Source organism: Pristiophorus japonicus, chromosome 5 (assembly GCF_044704955.1).
Source record: "Pristiophorus japonicus isolate sPriJap1 chromosome 5, sPriJap1.hap1, whole genome shotgun sequence".
NCBI lineage: Eukaryota > Metazoa > Chordata > Chondrichthyes > Pristiophoridae > Pristiophorus > Pristiophorus japonicus.
In genome coordinates this window covers 187,724,882-187,749,476 of record NC_091981.1, presented here as the reverse complement: position 1 = coordinate 187,749,476, position 24,595 = coordinate 187,724,882, and the positions used below count along the sequence as shown (strand labels likewise).

At 45.3% G+C, this 24,595-nt stretch overlaps 1 protein-coding gene across 1 annotated transcript in view; it reads right to left on the bottom strand.

Moving 5' to 3' along the window:
- The window catches only part of LOC139264127 (polycystin-1-like protein 1), a 245,772-nt gene that overhangs the window by 3,136 nt on the left and 218,041 nt on the right, over window positions 1-24,595 (bottom strand). The window contains exons 48-55 of the mRNA XM_070880217.1: window positions 23,029-23,208; window positions 20,219-20,319; window positions 19,136-19,285; window positions 18,534-18,652; window positions 18,292-18,402; window positions 10,271-10,324; window positions 7,161-7,383; window positions 2,901-3,076 (exon numbers count right to left, since the gene is read on the bottom strand). Coding sequence (XP_070736318.1) covers window positions 2,901-3,076; window positions 7,161-7,383; window positions 10,271-10,324; window positions 18,292-18,402; window positions 18,534-18,652; window positions 19,136-19,285; window positions 20,219-20,319; window positions 23,029-23,208 — 1,114 coding nt within the window. The remainder of the gene's footprint in view (window positions 1-2,900; window positions 3,077-7,160; window positions 7,384-10,270; window positions 10,325-18,291; window positions 18,403-18,533; window positions 18,653-19,135; window positions 19,286-20,218; window positions 20,320-23,028; window positions 23,209-24,595) is intronic.

Below are 24,595 nucleotides of genomic sequence, written 5' to 3'. Positions count from 1 at the left end.
TAATCTCACTTTATTGTATACGCAGTAAAACAACAATGAAACCTCATTGGTCCAGCTCCTTCATCTTCAGCTCTGTTGATTGTTCCTCTTCCCCTCGCTACCTTACACATACTCACACAGTACAGTCGGGGAGTATTGGAGACATTCATCAAGGGATTATAATTAACAAGTAAACTTTGCATTGGCACATTACTTTTTCTCGGAAAGTATTTTATTGAGTAAACCATCCATTCTGCGACAAAGATTGGATTATCTTTCACAATTTTCAAATGGCATGGCAAAGATAAACCAATTCATGCTTATTCTAAGTTTCTGATATCCATGTTTTATCCACTCCATGTCACATTTCATGTATTGCTCTCCACATTGCCACCACAGACATCGACAGTCAGCAGCAACATAGCCGAACACTTCATATCAAACATGACAGTAAACAGTGACAAATTCTTGCCTTCATGTCAAATACTGATAGTAAAAAGTGACAAAACCCATCTCTTCAGTTCAAATGCCAACAGTAAACAATAACATGCGCAAATCTGAATCCCACCATGTGTGAGTGTAACATGAAGGGTGAAAGCATATAATTTTGCATTGTCAAGAAATCTCTGCCCTCCAAGTTATGTACTGACAGAAAAGAGTGACAAATCTTCACCCACTATGTCGGACTCTGGCATAAACGGTGACAAATTTTACCAAGAGTAAAAGGTGACACCCTCGTCCTCTACTTCAGGTGTCAACAATAACCAACAACAAATTCGCAAGCTCCATCTCGAAGTTATTTCTATGCAGATGAGCTAAAAAAAAAATCCCAAAAGCAGTACAGGTATCAATTGCATGGTTTTGAAGCTGTTCTCAGTAATAAAAGTTCACTTTCATGTCATAAAACCTTTGCTTGTGTGACTGGTTTGGAACATTTTCCTAGTCACCATGAATATCTCTACACCCACAACTGTCTTATTCATGTAGTCACTGTTGTAATGTAGGAAATTTGCGCACAGCAAGCTCCCACAAACAGAAATGTGATAATGACCAGATAATCTGTTTTTGTGATGTATTCAAAAGGGAGCTGGATGAGTTCTTGGCTGTGGCTTTTGTATCACAATGCTGGGAACGGTAGCATAGTGGTAATATTACTGGACTAGTAATCCAGAGACCTGGACCAATGATCCAGAGATGCGAGTTCAAATCCCACTATGGCAGCTGGGGAATTTAAATTCAGTGAATTAAATAAATCTGGAATCAAAAGCTAGTATTAATAATGGTGACCATGAAACTATCGGATTGTTGTTAAAAAATTATCTGGTTCACAAATGTCCTTTCGGGAAGGAAATCTGCCATCCTGACCTGGTCTGGCGCATTTGTGACTCCAGACCCACAGCAATGTGATGGAGACTTAACTGCCCTCTGAAATTGCTTAGCAAACCACTCAGTTGGAACAAACTGCTACGAGAAACAATAATAATAAAACTGGACAGACACCCAGCATCGACCTCAGCACTGGCTATGGACACGACAACAGCACAACCAGCTCCCGTCGACCCTGCAAAGTCCTCACCACCAACATCTGGGGACTTGTGCCAAAATTGGGAGAGCTGTCCCACAGACCAGTCAAGCAAAGCCTGACATAGTCATACTCACAGAATCATACCATTCAGCCAATGTCTCAGACATGTCCATTCTAATCCCATGGTATGTCCTCTCCCACCGGCAGAACAGACCCAGCACCCCACGCACCACCTTCAACATTCACTCCCCCCACCACCGACGTATCGTGGCTGCAGTGTGGACCATCTACAAGATGCACTGGAGCAACTCGTCAAGGCTTCTTCAGAAGCACCTCCCAAACCCACGACCTCTACCACTGAGAAGGACAAGGGCAGCAGGCACATGGTAGCACCATCACCTCCACATTCCCCTCCAAATCACACACCATCCTGACTTGGAAGTATACCGCTGTTCCTTCATTGTTGTTGAGTTAAAATCCTGGAACTCCCTTCCTAACAGCACTGTGGGAGTACCTTCATGACACAAACTGCAGCAGTTCAAGAAGGCAGCTCACCACCATCTTCTCAAGGGCAATTAGGAATGGGCAATAAATGCTGACCTTGCCAGCGATGCCTACATCTCATGAACGAATAATAAAAAAATGTACAAAATGTAGGTGGGGTATTGGGTGATGTGTCTCATGGTCACTGCGGTCTCCTGGAAATCATTTTGATCACTTTCAGGGGTCAGAGAGGAATTACCTAGAATCCATTTTGCCTAAATTGGTCAAGGAATTTTTTTTCTGTCTTTTTGCCTCTTCCAAGAGATTTACATAGCTGCTGTTGGGTTGGGAGCACTGAGGGCCATGATGTTTAGCTGTAACATGACTGAATAAGAATGGTTAATGAACCAGCTGGCCTTTTACAGTCTTTTTTCTATGTTTGCATAATGCCATCTTCAGTCAAATGCTCTGCTAACTTCCAGTGATCAGGCTCACACATGGAGAAGATTGATAACTTGGACGAGTTCCCGGTGGGCTGCACGCGCTTGTAGAATTGTATCTCAACAAGAGTTCGCGGAGGTACTGAAGTCAACGGAAAAGAAAATTGGGCTTGGTGTAAAACTGCCTGCAGATTTGCTATTGCCCCTTTCACACTTTTGCCAAAGACTAATTTCACCCCCACTGCCTTCTGGAGAAGGTGGAGGGGATGGAGAGGGGAATAGGAAGAAAATTAAGTGCAGCAAGTTGGAAAAGCAAGTAGCACTGGGTTCATTCACAGACAGAATTACTGGAACCACTGTGAATCTTGTCTTGCTTTAATTCATTGAAAAAATGTTTTTTATTGGGTAACATCAACAAGAATTAAGATTTAGATATATTAAAGACCAACTATGAAAAGATCTGCATCTCTTACCGTGTTCTACCAAGGTTAATAATGGATCCCCTTCCTTTGTAGCAATTAAATCGGCCACACTGGCTGGACTGTGCAGTTCTTTCATTCTTTATGGAATTTGAGTGATCTGGATGGTGGATCATAGTGGTGTATGGAGGCCCACAGTCCCGGATCAGCCCTGACAATACTTCTGGAATCTAACAGTAGAGATCAGTTAAAACACATCTTTCTAGAAATAATACTGCCCAACGGTACTCAACCATACGGATCAGATAGGTATCAAGTTCAATACCTGAAATGCTTAGATTTAGCACATCTGAGTCGGTTGATATATATGGCCTTAGAGTCCATGGACTAGCGGAACAGGAGGAGAAAAAATGTGGCCATAGTTCCCACTCTTGATCGCTGTCCTGTGACTCTGTTGGAAGTGCACAGATGGACAATGGATGAAAGCAAAATCAGGCTCAAATACATAGCAAACTAGCCTGCTGATCTCACTGTCTGGGTATGTAGATTTACCACATGCATGAGATATTGGAGCGACATCTTCAAGAAAGGAAGGCTAACAGCAGAAAATTGTGTGTGTGGAGTAGAAAGGACTGATTGTTTTCATGTAAATTGATGAGAAGCACTGGCTGGAGGGGACGGAAAGCCTGATTCCTGCCTGGGAGGTCCCAGATTTTCAGGCATGTTATATGGTGGGATTCTACCCTGCTTTCCTTAGCTTTTAAATTCTGGTATACAGGAACAGTGAGCAGATCTTCTGCCTGCAACCCGCATATCAAGAAGGCATGTCTGGGAGAATTCCCAGGCTTTCCCAGGAAATTTCATCTTTGAAAGGCTGAGCAGAATTTATGGTAGTTGAAAGCAGCAGGGTCCCTTTGAGTTCTTCTGTAGGCAGCCAAACATTTACTCGACTAAGATCATTGATTTTTTTCTTTTGCTCCTTGGGCTTCAAAGGGCCTCAGGTAAAATAGCTGTGGTCTGCTCCATATTACAAGAATTCATTTGGGAGGGAGGGACAGCTATGCAGACGCTGGTAGTCTAACGCATCCATGTAAAAATCCCCAGGATTTGGGCTAACAGGGCTTCTGCTCATGCTGTTTAATCAGACTCACGAGACATTTTGGTGGCTTGTATCTTAATTTCATCTTTCAGAGATACTTCACTATCAAAAACTGCTCTTCAATTGTGTCCATTTTTCTTCTTCAATTGTTTTGTGATACATTGCAACATATGAGAATTCATGAGCAGTGATTTAAAACATTACCCTTTAACCTCTGAATTTGATTCATAAAGATGGGATGACATTCTCCTTCATGATAGATGTTAAGGCTCCTGTCTGAATGACTTTGCACATTTTAACTCAACTCCCAGTGGGTGAGTTCACTGCTCGATTAGCACTAATTAAACAACTTCATTCAAAAGAGGCTGAAAGACACATATCAAAAATGGTATTGTTGCTGCTGGAGAAGTTTTGAAGGAATGATGTACACTGGAACAATGTGGGAGGAGATGACCATTTAACCCATGCGAATCAAACATTAGTCCCAGAAAGTGAGGAAGCTTTTTTGCAGACCTCAGAGATAAGAGCAAGAGCTGATAATGGCACAAAGCAATAAACATACTTCAGCTGTTTGAATTAAGAGGCAACTGTTAGACTTTTGCTTATTAAGGTACCTGTCGAGAATTTAGAGCAGATCCCCGCAGGCTTAGGGCAGTGAATGCAACGGTTGCAGTGAGCAACTGGAGAGGCTAGAGATAAAACAGCTGCAACAGGCATGCATCAGAGATTGCAGTGTGGTACACTCATAATAAAGGATGAAACTGAGTACTGTGTACAATGAGCAAGTGTGACCTTAGCTCCTTTAATAAAACTCCAGGGTGCAGGTACATCGTGGGTGGCCTGCTTATATACTGTGCTCCCAAGAGATGCTGGGATCCCTTGGGACTCCAACAGGTGGGCGGTCTGATGGACAAGTGTCATACAAGTTACAAGGGGTTAAATACATAACATCACTCCCCCGTGAAGTCAAAAGTACACTTATTGACAAGGTGAGACGATCAGGGGCTTTTTGCTCACTTGTCGATCGTCTCGGTACAAATGCGGATGTGGGTGAGTTGGTCAGTTCTTTACTGGGCTGTTGGACAGCCAGCCTTGCTGGGCTGCTGGGGATGGTGAGTTCGGCTTTGTGGTCAACCATGATGTCAGTTGCCACTGTTTGTGTGTTGGAGGGTCAAAGTTGGTGGTGTCTTCTTTGGATGTTCGTAGCTGTTGGTGAATCGCAATTTGATTTGATCCAAATGTTTTCTGTACTTTTGTCCATTAGCCAATTTGACCTGAAACACCCGACTCCCCTCTTTGGCTGTGACCATGCCAGTGAGCCATTTGGGACCATGTCCATAATTGAGCACAAACACAGGATCATTGATCTCAATATCGCGTGACAAATTTGTGTGGTTATGGTACACACTTTGTTGATGGCGCTTGCACTCCATGTGATCATGGAGATCAGGGTGGACAAGAGACAGCCTTGTTTTTAGTGCTCTTTTCTTGAGCAGCTCGGCTGGGGGAACCCCGGTGAGTGAGTGGAGTCTGGTGCGGTAGCTGAGCAGCACTTGGGACAGCCGGGTCTGCAGGGAGTCTTCCGACACACGTTTCAAGCTTTGCTTGATGGTCTGAACTGCCCGTTCTGCCTGGCCGGTGGATGCGGGCTTGAATGGGGCAGATGTGACGTGTTTGATCCATTTGCGGGTCATGAGTTCCTTGAATTCAGCACTGGTGAAGCACGGCCCATTGTCGCTGACTAGGCCATCAGGCAAGCTGTGCATGGCAAACATGGCTCGTAGGCTATCAATAGTGGCCGTGGACGTGGTTATAGACATTATTGCACATTCAATCCATTTTGAGTAAGCGTCCACGAGAAACATAGAAACATAGAAAATAGGTGCAGGAGTAGGCCATTCGGCCCTTCGAGCCTGCACCGCCATTCAATGAGTTCATGGCTGAACATGCAACTTCAGTACCCCATTCCTGCTTTCTCGCCATACCCCTTGATCCCCCTAGTAGTAAGGACTACACCTAACTCCTTTTTGAATATATTTAGTGAATTGGCCTCAACAACTTTCTGTGGTAGAGAATTCCACAGGTTCAACACTCTCTGGGTGAAGAAGTTTCTCCTCATCTCAGTCCTAAATGGCTTACCCCTTATCCTTAGACTGTGACCCCTGGTTCTGGACTTCCCCAACATTGGGAACATTCTTCCTGCATCTAACCTGTCTAAACCCGTCAGAATTTTAAACGTTTCTATGAGATCCCCTCTCATTCTTCTGAACTCCAGTAAATATAAGCCCAGTTGATCCAGTCTTTCTTGATATGTCAGTCCCGCCATCCCGGGAATCAGTCTGGTGAACCTTCGCGGCACTCCCTCAATAGCAAGAATGTCCTTGCTCAAGTTAGGAGACCAAAACTGTACACAATACTCCAGGTGTGGCCTCACCAAGGCCCTGTACAATTGTAGTAACACCTCCCTGCCCCTGTACTCAAATCCCCTCGCTATGAAGGCCAACATGCCATTTGCTTTCTTAACCACCTGCTGTACCTGCATGCCAACCTTCAATGACTGATGTACCATGACACCCAGGTCTCGTTGCACCTCCCCTTTTCCTCATTTGTCACCATTCAGATAATAGAAAACATTTTGCCTAGAAATGGGCCCGCATAGTCCACGTGGATCCTCGACCATGGTTTGGAGAGCCACTTCCAGAAACTTAGCGGTGCCTCTCTGGGTGCATTGCTTAGCTGAAGTGTTGCACTGGCGCACGCATTACTCTGAATCTGAGTCGATGCCGGGCCACCACACATGGGATCTGACTATGGCTTTCATCATTACAAAGCCTGGGTGGGTGCTGTGCAGTTCACATATGAACGTATCTCTCCCTTTCTTGGGCAAGACCACGCGATTGCCCCACAATAGACAGTCCGCCTGCAGGGACAACTCGTCTTTGGGTCTGTGGAACGGCTTACTTGCCTCTTGCATCTCCGCTGGGACATGGACCAGCTCCCATGGAGGACACAGTTTTTTTTACCAAGGACAGTAAAGGATCCTCGCTGGTCTAGGTCCTGATCTGGCAGGCCATAATAGGGGACTTCTCGTTCTCGAATGCCTCCATGACCATGAGCAAGTCCGCTGGCTGTGCCATTTCCACCCCGGTGGTGGGCAATGGCAGCCGACTGAGAGCATCTGCGCAGTTCTCTGTGCCCGGTCTGTGGCAGATTACATAGCTGTATACCAACAACGTGAGCGTCCATCTTTGGATGCAGGCAGAGGCATTGGTGTTAATCCCTTTGCTCTCAGAGAACAGCGATATGAGCGGCTTGTGGTCAGTTTCAAGCTCAAACTTGAGGCCAAATAAGTACTGGTGCATTGTTTTTACCCCGTAGATGCACGACAGAGCCTCTTTTTCAATCATGCTGTAGGCCCTTTTGGCCTTGGACAAACTCCTGGACACATAAGCGACCAGTTGTAAAATCCCCGATTCGTTAGCCTGTTGTAACACACACCCGACCCCGTATGACGACGCATCGCAAGCCAGCACTAATCTTTTACAAGGGTTGTACAGGACAAGCAATTTGTTTGAACACAACAGATTTCTGGCTTTCTTAAAGGCAGCCTCGTGAATTCCCCCATACCCAGTAGCGCATGTAGGGGTTCTAGCAGGGTGCTTAACCCAGATAGGAAATTACCGAAATAGTTAAGGAGTCCCAGAAACGACCGGAGCTCCATCACGTTCTGTGGTCTCGGCGTGTTCTTGATGGCCTCCATCTTGGCGTCAGTGCTGCGATTCTTCTTCCCAAGAACTCGACACCCTGTGCCAGGAAAACACACTTTGAGCGTTTCAACCTGAGCCCCACGCGATCCAACTGACTAAGAACCTCTTCCAGATTCTTCAAGTGCTCAATGGTGTCCCGACCTGTAACCAGTATATCGTCCTGGAAAACCATAGTGCAAGAAACTGACTTTAGCAGTCTCTCCATGTTTCACTGGAAGATAGCCACGGCCGACCAAATCCCAACCGGGCACTGGTTATAGATGAACAGACCTTTGTGCGTGTTGATGCAGGTGAGGCCTTTCGAAGACTCCTCCAGCTCCTTCGTCATGTAGGCCGAGGTCAGGTCCAGTTTGGTGAACATCTTCCCTCCAGCCAGGGTCGCAAATAGGTCATCTTCTTTGGGTAGCGGGTACTGGTCCTGCAGCGAAAAACGGTTAATCGTTACTTTATAGTCCCCACAAATTCTAACCGTGCCGTCCTCTTTAAGTATCTGGACAATCGGACTAGCCCAGTCATTAAATTGCACCGGCGCGATGATGCATTCTCGCTGCAACTTGTTCAGCTCAATTTCCACTTTTTCACGCACCATATACGGTACCGCCCGTGCCTTGTGGCAGATGGTCGTGTACCGGGAACCAAATGGATCTGCACTTTCGCCCCCGATAAGCTTCCAATGGCTGGCTCGAACAACGATGGGAACTTACTCAGAACCTGGGCATATGAGGCGTCGTTGACAGACGAAAGCGCTCGGATGTCATCCCAGTTTCAGTGGATTTTTCCCAGCCAGCTTCTGCCATGGCCATCCCCTGGCACAATCCACAGCGGGAGTTCGTGTACTGCTCCGTCATAGGAGACTTTGACTTCTGCACTGCCAATTGCAGGGATTAGTTCCTTGGTGTAAGTTGGTGTGTATGGGGTTGAGCTTAGGCCTGTGTGCCTTTTTTCCCCACAGCCTGTCGAAGGCCTTTTTACTCATTATGGACTGACTTGCATCCGTGTCCAGTTTCATAGATACTGGAATACCGTTCAGTTCAACTTTCAATGTTATTGGTGGACATTTCACAGTGAATGTATGTACCCCGTACACTTCTGCCACCTCGGTACGAGTCTCCAATTCAGCCTGATCCACAGTGGATCGATCTTCCTCTGCAACGTGGTGGTTTGCAGCTCGCCTGCACATTCGCTGGAGGTGTCCCATTGTTCTGCAACCGTTGCACGCATAGTGCTTGAAGCATTAACGACTGATGGTGGAGTCTGGGTCAACTGCGGTCGGGCAGCAGCAGACGGCGTGTACATTCTGCCATGTATATTTCTGCTCAAAACCGATGTTACTTTATGCACAGTACTGGCCGAAACTTCTTTACTCTGCGAAATTTGTTTGGTGTTGTCGCTGGTGGACATAAATGCCTGGACTATCATTATGGATTTACTTAGATTCGGAGTTTCTACAGTCAACAGTTTGCGAATGATTGTCTCATGTCCAATGCCCAGTACAAAAAAGTCTCTGAGTATTTGTTCTAGGAATCCCTCAAACACACAATGTCCTGCAAGGCGCCTTAGTTCGGTGACATAGCTTGCCACTTCCTGGCCCTCCGATCGTTGACACGTGTAGAACCAATATCTCGCCATCAAAACGCTTTCCTTGGGATTTAGGTGCTCCCGGACCAGCGTTCACAATTCTTCATAGGATTTCTCTGTTGGTTTTGCCGGAGCCAGGAGATTCTTTATGAGGCCATTGGTTGTTGCCCCACAGGCAGTTAGAAGGATTGCCCTTCATTTGGTAGCGTTCTCATCTCCTTCCAGCTCATTGGCCACGAAGTATTGATCAAGTCTCTCCAAGTAGGCCGCCCAATCGTCCCCTTCTGAGAACTTCTCCAAGGTACCGACTGTTCTTTGCATTTTCACGCGGTTGTTCGTTATCTCGTCGCCAATTGGTACACTCATAATAAAGGATGAAACTGAGTACTGTGTACAATGAGCACGTGTGACCTTAGCTCCTTTAATAAGACTCCAGAGTGCAGGTACCTCGTGGGTGACCTGCTTATATATCGTGCTCCCAAGGGATGCTGGGATTCCTTGGGACTCCAACAGGTGGGCAGTCTGATGGTCAGGTATCACACAGCTTACAAGGGGTTAAATACATAACACAGTGGACTGCAATAAAAACTGCAGCAAATCACAGAAAAGATTGCAGCATGCAGGAGAATTGGTTATAGTCTGAGTGAGGAGTCTGAGGAGCACCATGTCAACTAAGGTTTGCTAGAAGACAGTGATTGCTGCTGTTTGTTGAGCAGAGTGACTACTGCATTTATGAAGAAGACCTTTTGTGTTTATTTTAGTATCATTTCAGTGATGTTTCAATTTAGAGTAGACTGGTTAAGAGTTGAATCAGGTCCATGTGTGTGTTGTTCTGTGGCTTGTATCGAAGTTCCTGGGCCATTGGTAGACAGTCATGCAACTGATTTGCAATTAAATATTACTCCATCTTGAAATGTTGAACATATCTCAGATGAGAATCACAAGCCTGTTTCATAATGAACTATTATTCAGCTACTTACTTACAATTTTTAATAGACTTTTCCTCCAAAGATTCTTGTTTTAGAACAAAACCTCTGCAGTGGTAAAAGAGCAGTGAAAAAACACTGCTCGTCATATTTTGGTGCATAATATATATATTTAATAATTATTACATGATGGAACTACTTACATTACAGGCAGAGTTATTTGTTACTTGTATTTTCCTGAGTGACGGTGCACCAATCAAATGGCATTTCCCGTGGACTGGACCAGCCTGTAGGTTGTAAGTGAAACTGCAATTAGCCACTGACTTAGCACAACAAATGTTTTAGATTTGTGTAGGTGAGACAGAAGAAATATTGCCCTGTACCACTACAGCTTTAATAGGGAATTACCTTCAAGGAAGAATGTTAGCATAATAAATTACAGAAATCATGTAATAACACAACATAGCACCACTTCCGTCTAATATCATTGCAATGAAAAGATGGTTATTCTGGCCAAGATGATTACATATGCTGGAATATGATTCCACAGTACTGGCAGTTCTTTGATATCTCAAACATGAGGCAATTCAATGATTAGCAGGCTATTTTAACCATGGGAGGAAAATCACAGCCAAGTCTTATTTTAGTCTCACTCGACATCCATTCAATAAAAAGGGCTGGATTTTTGGCTTTTTGTGATTTCGCCCGTCTCCAGGCACAAATCGTGGCAAAATCAAAAATTTATTGCCGGGTTAGCGTTAGCGCCAGAGCATGCAACTTTCGCCAAATGAAAGTTCATGACGGGTGTTAGTGCTGACTCCGGCGTTACACCACAGAATTCGTGCACCAGAGCCGAAAGTACTGGTGCTAAAAGATATGGCCATTCTGCACATGCGCGAATATATATAAAAAAATTTCCGCGCTTCTGGTCTGCTATCCAGTCGCAAACGCAAATGCAGGGCACGGCCGCGTGCATGCGCAGTACACCCGGGGTTGAATCAGCCATTTTAAAATTCAATTTGGATCATGGAGGAGGAGGATTGTAGACAGCGTGCCGGGCGATTTAACCAAGAGGCTAACAAAGCTCTCATGGGGGCTGTGGGGAGAAGATGGCGGCAGGAAATATATCAGAAGGGTGGATCTAGACCCCTGCCAGCCATTTTTTAATTGAATCTGGAGGGAAATCGCAGAGGAGGTCTCTGCCTCAGACACAGTGGCCAGGAGTGGGAAACAGTGCCGAAAAAAGTTCAATGATCTTTGTAGGATTGTTAGAATGAGTACAATTTTTATTGATGCACTCCTTCAATTATAAATCTGACACACTATTTGTTCTCATTCTGTTGCTGTCTCTGAGCACTCTGCGGGTCGCCTCCTACAATGCATGACACATAAGTAGGCTTATTTTGGCGCCCTATTTGCCATGAATGATCTTTACACATTATTAAGATTGCTTTCTGAGATCTCATAAGATGTTTCCACACTTCAATGTCCTCCTGATGAACCACGTGCAACTTCCAAAGCCATTAAACAGAGGACTGCATTACATTCAGATGGTATGGTATAAGTGCTTTGGTGGCTATGTGTTTGTGCCACAAGAGCAGATGGACTCTCTGGTAACTTTTCCCATTTTCATCTTTGCAGGCAAAGGAGTTCCATAATCGCCGTGAGCAGGTGCGGACAGACGGCGGTCCGCCTCAGATCCAGCCCCTCACCGACCTTTGGGAGCGAGTGGCAGGTCTCATAGGTGTCTCAGGTCAGGCAACTGTCCATGGGGGTGCTGACCCCACTTGGATACTGAGGGTAAGTCCTGCACATTCCCTGGGCTGGCTTGGGCAATGTGATGCAGTGTCTGTGGAGTAGGGTTGGGGCAATGTGATGCAGTGTCTGTGGACTGGGGTTGGGGCAATGTGATGCAGTGTCTGTGGACTGGGGTTGGGGCAATGTGATGCAGTGTCTGTGGACTGGGGTTGGGGCAATGTGATGTAGTGTCTGTGGACTGGGGTTGGGGCAATGTGATGCAGTGTCTGTGGAGTAGGGTTGGGGCAATGTGATGCAGTGTCTGTGGAGTAGGGTTGGGGCAATGTGATGCAGTGTCTGTGGACTAGATATAATGGAGTAGCGGCGGTCCTTCAAATGAGCCTGTGCTATGTGACCTTCCTCATGTCACCCTGCCCCCTCCCTTGCTGCTAACCACTCGTCTGTTGCTTTCTTCTTCCAGATGACCAGCCACAGCCGCAGCATCCCTCAAATCAACCCTCCACGTCAGGCCATTATGTGGAGGAGGAGGAGGGAGAGGACGAGGAAGAGATCAGCTGATTCTGGGGCAGATGCAATCTACCCCTCATTTACCACCAGCAATCACCTTGTCTGAGGACAATGATGTAACTTTCTCGAGGTTTGAGACCTCGAGGCTCCTGGGACTAGAGGCGTGCAGCAACGCAGTTCTGGGGTCGACTCCCATATGCCATCTCTCCGGAGGGTGAGTCAGCAAAGCCGGTCTGCTGACAGACAGGCAGATGTGGAACTGGACATGGTGGGACTGTACAGGGAGAGCATCCACCTCATCCATCAGCTCCTTGATGTCTTAGGTAGGATTCCCGCGACCATCGAGACTCTCACTGCGACCATTACGGAGATTGTCGGTGCGAGCCGTGATACCAGTGAGGCCATCAGTGCCCACACGAGGCTGGTGGCCTCCAGCAGTGACAGTGGAGTCTGAGAATGTGGTGTGAAGCCTTGCCGAATATGGCGCATTACAGGCATAAGCTCTGCTTCAGCTTGGGCAGGTGATGCAGTCCATAAACCCTCCCGCCATTATCTCTGCGTTCCCCACTGGCACACCCAGATCCACACTACCTGTGACTGTCGATGCCATTGAAGAGGCTCGCCAGTCAGAAGCCAGGTCTTCCACGCCACAAGCTGGTCCGGTATGTCCCCAGATGGCATTTCCAATGTCTCTCCCCACAACACAGCAGTGCTCTGGCAACTTTGCTGCACGCCAACTTGGTGCTACTTTGGATAGGACCAGCAGGCGACGGAGGGGGATAAGGGTAAAAATGGGGGTGGGGGGGATGTGGGGGGGGAGGAGCCGGTGGTAAAAGAATGTCGGGCAGGGGTTGCTGCATTATGTTCTGCATTCTGTTGTTTATAATGTTGTTGGTGAATAATCACACTGCTGGATGCAGATAATTTGTTATTTTATTAAAGTTTCAAAGTTTCAAAATTAAGTTAACAAAGTTATAAAAGTTCACAATGTTTAATACATTCTTTTGTTCACCTCAACCATTCCTGTGTAGTGTCTCATTTGAAGAATAACAGGGGGAATAGTCAACATGGTGGGATAGAGTGGCCAGGCAACGGTCAAACGTGCCATTTACTCTTCAAACAAAGTGTTGAATTATGAGCTGCCGATGTAAGGCTTTTGCAGCGGCGAAATCTCCACTAGGCCTTCCCTGTGGTTATGGTGGGGGTGCTGGCATGGGTTCCTCGCCAGGCTCCTCTTCCTCGTCTTCCTCCCCACCCCTCCCTCTCTCCTGAGGTGGTTCTGCAATCCCCATTGGCAATTCCTGTCCCCTCATGATGGCTCAGTTGTGTAGCATGCAGCACATCACAATGAACTCAGAGACCTGCTGAGAGGAGTATTGCAGCCAGCCTCCAGAGTGGTCCAGGCATCGGCAGCGCTACTTGAGCACTCCAATTGTCTGTTCGACGATGTTGCATATAGCTGCATGGCTCTCATTATAGCGATGCTCGGCTTCTGTCTGAGGTTTCCGGAGGGGGGTCATGAGCCAGGTGGTGAGGCCGTAACCTTTGTCCCCCAGCATCCAGCTCTGGCCTTGTGATTGACGCTGGAACATGTGTGAGACACTGCTCTCACGCAAGATGAAAGCATCATGGATGCTCCCTGGATATTGGGCATTGACTGCCATAATGCGCTGACTATGGTTGCAGACAATCTGTACGTTCATGGAGTGGATTCCTTTCGGTTTTGGTAAACCTCTGGATTGTGTAAAGGTGCTCGCAGGGCAATGTGCTCACAGTGAAGGGCACCCTGAACCTTGGGGAAGCCAGAAAATCGTCCAAAACATATAGCCCTCTCTTTTTGGGTCTCCTTGGTCATTGGGAAGTTTATGAAGTCCATCCTGCGTGCGTACAGTACATTAGTCACCTGGTGGATGCTGCAATGTGTAGCGTGCTGCGAGATGGAGCATATGTCTCCCGCTAATGCCTGAAAAGAGCTGGAGGCATAGAAGGCAAGTGCCACAGTCACCATCACTTGACTGGCAGTGCAGTCCTGTTACCATTGGTCGGCTGTAGTTCTGCCTTTATGAGCTAGCATATCTCTGTGACCACCTCTTTTCGGAAGTGCAGCCTTCTACTGCACTGTGCATCAGAGTGCTGCAGGTATGAGCGATGTTCCTTGTAAACTCGTGGGGGGGGGTAAGGCCTCCTCACCATACGTCTGTGACCTCTTCGATTACGTTGCAAATGATCATCAATAAGCCTTCTTCGACGGCGTATGAATAGAGCAGCCAGGATTACTGGCTCCCGACATAGCATCGCCCCCATCTTTTAAAATGTCCTAAAATGTCCTTTAACACAAACTAAAAACTCACATAAACTTCACAATCAAAAGTATGCAGTAACGCAGCCTTCTTCTCCCAATGCTTTTAAGCACTCAGAACTCCGACTTTCTCCTCCGTTTCCAAGATGGCGCCGTTAGCGCCTGGGTCCGAATGCTTTTTGCTGGCGAGTTCCCGGGTGGATGCTAAATTGGGTGATATGTTCGAAAGTTCTGCCTGGGGCACTAGTGCAGCGATGCACGATGATCCACGTCATCCAAACGGTGAAAACACGGCGGGACGGATGTTTTAGCGCCGCCGCAAAACCAGTGCCGAAAATTCCTCCCGGGTGCAAAATCTTCAGCGCCTCGTTTCACGCCAAAAATAAAATCATGTCGGCTGATTTGTGTCCCGTTTAGCCCAGGCGCTAAACGGGGCGCAAATCAGCTGAAAATCCAGGCCATAAACTTTCTCGCACAGCGATCAGGAGAAGGAAGCCTTTCTGATTAACCCAATACAAAGGAATGGAACACTGAGGTCAATTGTACAGCCAAGATTTAACATTAAAAAGCAGTTTAATGTTCATTTGCGGTCAGATGTATTACAGGAATGAGGTAATCAACAGTTGGATTGTGGTTTTGAAGGTAGTACCTCTATCTAAAAAAAATGCTGTGGTGATTTTGCTGTTTATCCTTCTTAGTCTGCCTGCGCCTCGGCCATTACTTCCTGGCATGGGATTATGTCACCACCACGGAAATTGATCATCTGAATGGAAGAGAGCAAACCAAGAAAATTCTCTTCCTGATTTTATTTCCCGCCCTTTGGGGGAGTGCATTGAACTCAGTGCCCTCCCACAGTTACATAGCTGAGATCAGTAACTCAGGGTATGAGGGATTGAAAGTGTGACCTCACAGATGCTCCAATGCACGCAATCACTACAATACCAACTACCTTGCCTTTTACTGAAGGATATTCTAATTATTGAAACCAATATTTCTGGTTTACACCTTATTTTCAACAGTACCATATTCAGATAATACTTTGTAAGGACATACAAACAAACATTTAACATTTCAACAAGTATAGCAGCAAAAATCATAATTTCTCAATATCAGTCATTATATATGGCATCCAAATCATACAGTTTTTCTGTATTTGCTTCAGTACCTTGAAAATCTCAAGTTAGCCCAACTTGAAATGAAGAGATTAAACAACTAAATGTACAATGAAACAGCTTGTTGTGTAACAGGGTACATATTCTACCATGGGAAACTGTTTATTCAAAAAAACTGAAGTTAATTCAAATGCATGTTGTTGATTCTGGGTACAAGTTACCTGACTTTTTGCTGCAGCATTGTTGTACCATGTGTCCCAGTACAGGCCGTGTAACAAAGCACTCAAGCTCCACTTCCACCAATCATCAGCTGTTTTCACATTTATGAAAGGACTTTTCTCATTCCTAAATATGAAAACAATCTTAAGTATAAAGTAAATTGTCAAGCATAGGTTGTCTTTTAGAATTAGATTTTTTTCAGAGCATATTCTATTTTTTTTCCTTGACTGTAAACAAATAGTCACATTTCTACATCTATGAATGGTGGAGAACAATTGTGAGTGGCTGATCTCCTGACACCCCACAGCCTTTCTACCACCTAAAAGGCACAAGTCAGGAGTGTGATGGAATGTTCTCCACTTGCCTGGATCGAGGCAACTCCAACAACACCCAAGAAGCTTGACACTATCCAGGATGCAGCACTCCCCTTGATTGGCACATCATCTACTGGCTTAAGCATTCACTCCCTCCACCATTGGAGTACTGTTGCTGCATTGTGTACTATCTACACGATACAGTGCAGCAGCTCAGTAATGCTTCTTCAACAGCACCTCCAAAACCCTGCGACCTCTGCCACCTAGAAGGACAAGGGCAGCAGGCGCATGGGAACAATATCACCTCTGTGTTCCCTTCCAAGTAACTGACTTGGAAATATATTGCCGTTCCTTCATTATCGCTGGGTTCAAGTCCTGGAACTCCTTCCCTAACAGCACTGTGGCAGTACCTTCACACTATGGCGGTTCAAGAAGGCGGCTCACCACCATCTTCTCAAGGCCAACTAGGGATGGGCAATAAATAGGGATGGACCAGCAATGCACAATTACTGGGAACAAATTTTTAAAATTGTGAGTTCAATACAATGTGTTCAACAACAGTCGCTATCAAGAAACTTAACAGCACGTTCTTCAGAAACAAACTTCTTTTGTGAAGATCACCTTTTTAAATCCAGCACTATCAAGAAGATCACAGCAAACTTATAACCTGGCACGGCACAACAAATGATTCAAGTTAATTAAAAACAGAAAATGCTGGAAATCTCAGCAGGTTAAAGTGTTCAAAATCTGAATCCCACCCCCAACCTGTCCACTTCCAGTTTTAACGGAGGCCACCCCTCTACCAGGAGGCGAATTGGGACTTTAAAGATGATAATGAGCTGGATACTCAGATTTAACCTGTTGTGCAGGTTTAACTGTGGCCGGCCAGGCTTCCAGGGCCTCAGAATCCTGACAGCTGCAGCAAGGCAAGGACAGCCTTTGGGGGCACTCCTTGTGGGCCTGGAGAAGCAGGAGTGCTGCCCATGGCTGCTGAAGCTCCTCCAACACTAGCCCCCCAATACAAAGACTCCCCACCACCAGAATCACACCCCCCGCCCCCGGGGTCAGGGATCGGGACCACTCCTGATGTCAGCAGTCAGAACCCCCCGTCCCACCCTGGTTCTGGATTAGAAGCCTCCCCCCGCACCCATCGGGGTCAGGGATCAGAAACTACCCCCCACTCCGTGGGGGTCGGGGCTGGTGCCTACATGGGGCTGCAGCCTCTTCTCTAGCATTCCCTGCCCGACAGCCAGCCTGTCAATCAGGCTGACTTTCGGGCAGGGAACCTGTCGATGACATCACACGCAGCCGTGCTTCCTGGTTTCCAACGCACTAGCGGGCTCCCCCGCTCCCAGCGCGCCAGAACATTAAAATTCCCCCAGTGAATCAAGTAGGCAGCTCCCAGAAACATGTTTTGAATCAATGCTTCTATTTACATAGAAGACAATTACTGTGTGTGAAGAAACTAGAACTAGCTGATAATCATTAGCGTATGATTAAAATAGTGCAGTGGTTTTTGTACTGGACTCCTCCTGTGGAAAGTTGTGAAACTGAATTGAATAGATGTGTTAATTTATGAGCTAGCACCAGAAAATAAATGACCATGAAAGCTCCCAGATTGTCATGAATACTCCATTGGTTCAGATGCATCCTTCTAAAAGCTCATCAACCTGAAACGTTACCTCTGTTTTTCTCTCTCCATAGAAGCTGCCTGACCTGCTAAGTGTTTCCAGTATTTTCTATTTAGATTTCCAGCATCCACAGTGTTTTGCTTTCGTTTTCGTCAGAAATATCTCTGACTGTTAGGCTTACTTTCCTGCTAAGGCACTTGGGTAATAACTGCAAAAACAAACTGGAATGCCATACCTCGTAAACTCCACTCGAATGGCTTGGTTGAGGTAATATTCATCTTTGGAAAATTTGCCAAATATTATCAACAGCAGCAGAATCAACATGACAATGTAGAGCACAAATTCTCTGCAACAGGGAAAATAATGAGATTTTGAAAAAGGGTAACCCTGGAAGCAAAAAGACCACCTGATGGGGAAAAACAGCAAATGAAAGTTTCATAGATGGAACAAATTTTTAAAAAGCAAAAGATGAAATACTGTAATGTCTGTTGAATGAGGCTTTCTTTTCTCATACGGTCTTTGGCTTCTTTAAGCTGTGCAGGAGTTGGTGGTCGAGCCAATCGTAAATAACGAGCTCTTTGACGAGCAGCAACAATCTGCTTGGCAGAAATGCAGAAACAATGATTCAATTACTAACAGAGGCTTCAAGTTCATTTCTAATTTAAAATAATTCATATTTACTTTGTCAGGTTCAAATGAATATATCCCATTTCTACGTGCAATAAAGCACAAAGGGCTAGAAATTGGTCTTTTGGCGATAGCTGTATTTTTTCGGCATTTTTCGTCAAAAATACCGTTACAAATACCGTTATTTTTTAAAGGCATAAAATTGGCAACAAAATGCGCATTGCATGAGAATTCGCGATGGAAACAGCGGTTCTCGCCAACTTTAGTCCAAGGCCGATTATCGCTAAAAAGACAGGCCCTGGGAGGGGGGAAAACGCACCAAAAAAAATTGCAAAAATAAAAAACTTTTAAAAATCACAAAACATTTACAAGACCCTTAGCTAAGTAATTGCTGCAAAAGAATTAAAAAATAAAAACGTTAACTTGCCTTTTTTGCAGGTCTTCATACTTACCGCTGATTCTGGAACTGCAACACAGACTTTTTTCAGGCGTCGTTTCTCGCGCAGAATACGGGTGCGCCGAACGGCCAATAATCGGGTTTTTTGGTGTTGCACGACGAACAGTCCGCTTTTCAGCGGTATGTAAACACCGCCGGCGCACAACTTTGGCCAATTTAGGTGAACACCTTTTACCGTTAAAAAAAGCGAAATATCGAAACAGGCGCAAGGCTGGCCAATTGCGAGCACTTAGACTCAGCTAACTGTGCATTGCAGACCTAGCTGACTGCAGGGAGCACATCTGGGTACAGACTTGTTTTCACCATTCTCAAATGAGGTAGAAAAAAGACAGTAATTACTTCTGACTTTAAAGGGGACATTGTTGCCTCTGAAAAAGTGAGGGAAACCTTCCAAAAACTGATGCAACATTACTTGCATTGCAATGATGTGAACTTGCATCAGGAACAGCATCATATCAATCACCAAATGGCACCATGGTGAAAATGATATGTAGTTTTCTTTCTTCAAAACGGTTATGTTTTGAAGTGTCTAACTTCTATTTAACCAACCAGCTAAGGAAAATGTTTAATCTTTGGAAAGGTATTTATAAAATTCCTTTGCAGCTGTACAAGTAGATAGGAAAGTCACAATCTTAAATACAATGCAAAAATAACACCCGAAAAGCTACCCGGAGCAGAAAGGTGTCATTCGTTTAGCTGGAATAACTCCTTTTTACGATAGGTTTGCTAAAATAGTCAGTTATGTATTAATATCTCTCTTCGTGCCAGCACTTTCACAAAAAGTGTTATTGTTGCACTACGAAGCACTAAACTGTGGCAACAAATGGATATTAGCAGCAACTCATTTTCTCTTCTCCTTTTGTGATTGTTTCATGGGACCAGTAGCCCTCCAGTACTTCATCCAAGTGGCCATTCTTTGGGCTGAATTTTCGGGTGGTTTGCGACCGGGTTTTCGCTGCATTTTGACCGTCTGCGGCAAAATCCTGGTCGCAAAGCTTGGTTGCGATCCTCGGTTCCTTGTTTGTGGTGGCACTTGGAAGCACCGGTGGTGAGAGCAACGCTGGACGGATTCCGTTACCGTCCGAGTTTCAGCTCTCTCCCGATCCGTACACCGTGCCACGAACACCGCCAGGTAAAACCTCGTGGTGCAGCCCTGCCAGCAGCGGTAAGTTGGAAAACCTGAAAAAAAGGTGAGTTAAAGTTTTTATTTTTTTATCTTTTTGCAGTGATTTGTTAGATAAAGGTCTTGGTAATGTTTTTTGAATGTTTTTTGAAGTTTCCTTTTCCCCTCCTCCCAAGGCCTCTCGCAGCGCTTCCAACCCTGCAATAAAGTTGGCGAGGATCGTGGTTTTGCGCCGCGAATAATTGTGCAACGCCTCCCTTTGCGAGACATCGTGCCGAAAGTTAGGCCTTAAATCGGTAATGCAACGAGAACGGTTATTTTCACACATCGCCTGCGTTTTCGCCCAAAAACCTGAAAATCCAGCCCTTCATGTATAAATCTTGATCGTGAATGCTGTTTGGCTGTTTACCACAGGGGCAAAGTCTGATTCTGTCGTCACCTGACATTCACAAAACAAGGGCCATTGAATAGTGATCAGGAGCCAATTTTCCCAACTTTAAGTTTTTGAAACAGACTGGTATTAATTGTAATGAAGAATACATTAAAGTGAGTTGGGCAGTATAGTTAGTGAGTGATGAAGATATTTTTTACCCTGTCAAGATCCATAGGAGCACTGTATGGATTGTAATGGGTATCAATGGGACAGCTTTCAGAAAGAAAACCAGGCTCAGAATTCCATTGCTTGCAGGCATCTGATGAAGAATTTGAATCAACGAGGCTGATGTAAAAGTCATTGCAATCCTTGTTTTTCAGTGCGACTACAGCTGCTGTACAGAAAATCTGGAAAGGAATTTGAGCAGTGAGGGGAACATTACTAAATTTGGTCAATTTCAATCTGCCACAAGAGAAACTGATTCTCAAAAATATTTCATTTTAACAAGTATATTAATGAATGAAGAACATATTACAATACTACTTTTCTGCCACTAGATGTTGCTAATGATCTTTATAAATACAATTATAAAACAAAAACAAAAGTTTACCTATTGTAGAGATTTATTATTGCACGTGGATAAAGAATTGGATAATGGGTGCATCATTTGGGGGTTATCTTCATTAATGATAAGCCCAAGTCCATTCAGTCTTCTCTTAATTCGAAGTTACTTATTTAATCAATGCCTCACAGACCGAAAATGACACTAAGCTAGGAGGCACAGTAAGTCATGTGGAAAGGGATATCGACAGACCAAATGAGTGGACAAAACTATGGCAGATGGAGTTCAATGTGAGGTCATCCACTTTGGATCTGAGAAAGAGGAATTGGAATATATTCTGAATGGTGAGAGACTCGGGACTGTGGAGGAGCAAAGAGATTTAGGCGATAGCGAACATAAATCATTAAAAGCTAGTGCACAGGTATAAAAAGTAATCAAAAAGGTTAATGGAATGTTGGTCTTTATCTCAAGGGGGTTGGAAGTCAAAAGTGAGCAAGTGATGCTTCAGTTGTATAGAGCACTGGCCAGACCCCATCTGGAATACTGCGTTCAGCTTTGGGCACCGAACATCAGGAAAGGTATATTGGGCTTGGAGTGGTTAAGCGCACATTACATAGAACGGCCCCTCGAGCCTGCTCCACCATTTAATATGATCATGAGTCAGGTCCACTTTCCTGCCCGCTCCCCATAACCCCTTATTCCATTATCATTTAATTCCCTTACAGATTAATACCAGGGCTTATGGGGTTAAATTATGGGGACAGGTCACATAAACTTGGCTTATATTCCCTTGAGTTTAGAAGGCTGAGAGTTGATCTAATTAAGGAGTTTAAAATCATAAATGGAATAAATAGAAAAGCAAAATAATGCGGATGCTGGAAATCTGAAATAAAAACAGAAAACACTGGAAATGCGCAGCAGGTCAGGCAGCATCTGTGGAGAGAGAAACAGACTTGACCTTTCAGGTCAATGACCTTTCATCAGAACTGGAAAAAGATAGATTTGTAACAGGTTTTAAGCAAGGATCTGCACAGAGCGGTCTTAAAGGGAGTAGACTTAAACAAGAGTGGTTTATTTGGGAATTTGGAAAGAGTGGGAATTCGGAGCAGAGGGGGAAGGAGATGCAGCTTTTTGCCCACACTATTTGTAGTGCTTTGTGTTACAACAGAGGCAAAAATCGAATTTGTCTTCTAGTTTTAAGTATCATAGTCAAATAAGTTCATAGTTTAGTTCATAGTCAAATAAATAGAGGCATGACAGGGCAGTTCAGTCCTGTGGAGTGCACATCCTGTGGCATGTGGGAAGTCCCAGACGTTTCACGTAGCCTGAACGACTACATATGCAGGAAGTGTTACCAGCTACAGCAACTCGAGCTCCGGGTTTTGGAGCTCAAACAGCGCTGGAGTCACTGCGGTGCATCCGCGAGGCTGAGAACTTCGTGGATAGCATGTTTCTAGAGGTGGCCACCCCGCAGCTTAAGAATGTGCAGGCAGAGAGGAAGTGGGTGACCGCCAGAAGAGGAGGACCAGGCAGGTAGTGTAGCAGTCCCCTGAGTGTATCTCGCTCTCCAACCAGTCGTCTGTTTTGAGTACTGGTGGGGGCGATGGTTCCTCTGGGGAATGCAGCCAGAGCCAAATCCAAGGCACCGCGGGTGGCTCAGCTGCACGCGGTGGGGGGGGGGCGGGGGGTGGGTGGGAAGAGGAAGAAGAGTGGAAGAGCAATAGTGGTGGGGGATTCGATAGTTAGGGGAGTAGACAGATGTTTTTGCGGCCACAGACGTGACTCCAGGATGGTATGTTGCCTCCCTGGTGCCAGGGTCAAGGACGTCACCAAGTAGCTGCAGGGCATTCTGAGGGGAGAGGATGAACAGCCAGAGGTCATGGTCCATATCGGTACCAACGACATAAGTAGAAAGAGGGATGAGGTCCTGCAGGAAGATTTTACGAGCGAAGAGAATAAAAAGCAGGACCTCAGAGGTAGTAGTCTTCAGATTACTCCCGGTGACACATGCTAGTGAGTACGGAAATAGGAGGTTAGGAATGCGTGGCTGGAAGGATGGTGCAGGGCTTTAGATTCCTGAGGCATTGGGATCGTTTCTGGAGGAGGTGGGACCTGTACAAGCCCAACGGGTTGCTCTTCAACAGAGCTGGGACCAATATCCTCGTGGGGGGGGGCGGGGCGGGTTTGCTAGTGCTGTTGGAGAGGGTTTAAACTAGCTTGACAAGAGGATGGGAACCTGAGAATAGATTCAGTAGGGAGAGAAGTAAAGCTGGAATTGGAAAGCAAAAAAGTAGGAAGTGAATTTGAAAGACAGAGCAAACAAGGACGAGAAAATAGACAACAACAAAGTTTGGCAGTGCTAATTGGAATGCAAGGAGTATAGGGAATAATGCAGATGAGTTGAGAGCACAGATATACATTTAGGAGTACGATAGAATAGCTATTACTGAGACATGGCTGAAAGAAGGGCAGGTATGGCAGCTCAACATTCCTGATTACAGGGTTTTCAGATGGGATAGAGAGGGGGGTAAAAAGGAGGGGGGAGGTCGCAATATTGATTAAAGAAACAATTACAGCTGTGAGGAGGGATGATATGTTGGAAGGATCATCAAATGAGGCCATATGGGTTGAATTGAAGAACAAAAATGGGGCGATCACACTGCTGGGAGTGTACTATAGACACCCAGTCAGAGGCAGATAGAAGAGCAAATATGTAGGCAAATTTCTGAGAAGTGCAAAAACTATAGGGCAGTAATTGGAGGGGACTTCAACTATCCTAATATTAACTGAGATAAAATTAGTTTGAAAGATACAGAGGGTGCGGAATTCCTAAAATGTATTTAGGAGAAATTTTTTTGCCAGTAAGTAGCGAGCCCAACAAGGGAGGGGGCGGTTCTGGACTTAGTTTTAGGGAATGAAGCTGGGCAGGTGGAAGGGGTATCAGTGGGTGAGCATTTTGGTGCCAGTGATTATAATTCAGTTAGATTTAAGGTAGTTATAGAAAATGACAAAGATAGACCAAGAATAAAAGTTCTCAATTGGAGAAAAGCCAATTTTGCTAAGCTGAGAGGTGATTTAGCCAAAGTGGACTGGAAACAGTTACTTGAAGGTAAATCAGTGTCAGAGCAGTAGGACGCATTCAAGGAGGCGATCCTGAGGGTTCAGAGCAAGTATGTTCCCTTAAAGAAAACAAATCTAGAGTCCCCTGGATGTCAAAGCGACATACAGGGAAGGATAAAGAAAAAAAAGGAGGCTTATGATAGATACTGAGGGCTCAATACTGCAGAAACTCGAGAGGAGTATAAGAAGTGCAGGGGTGAAATTAAAAAGGAAATTAGGAAAGCAAAGAGAGAGCATGAAAAAATGTTGGCAAGTAAAATCAAGGAAAACCCAAAAA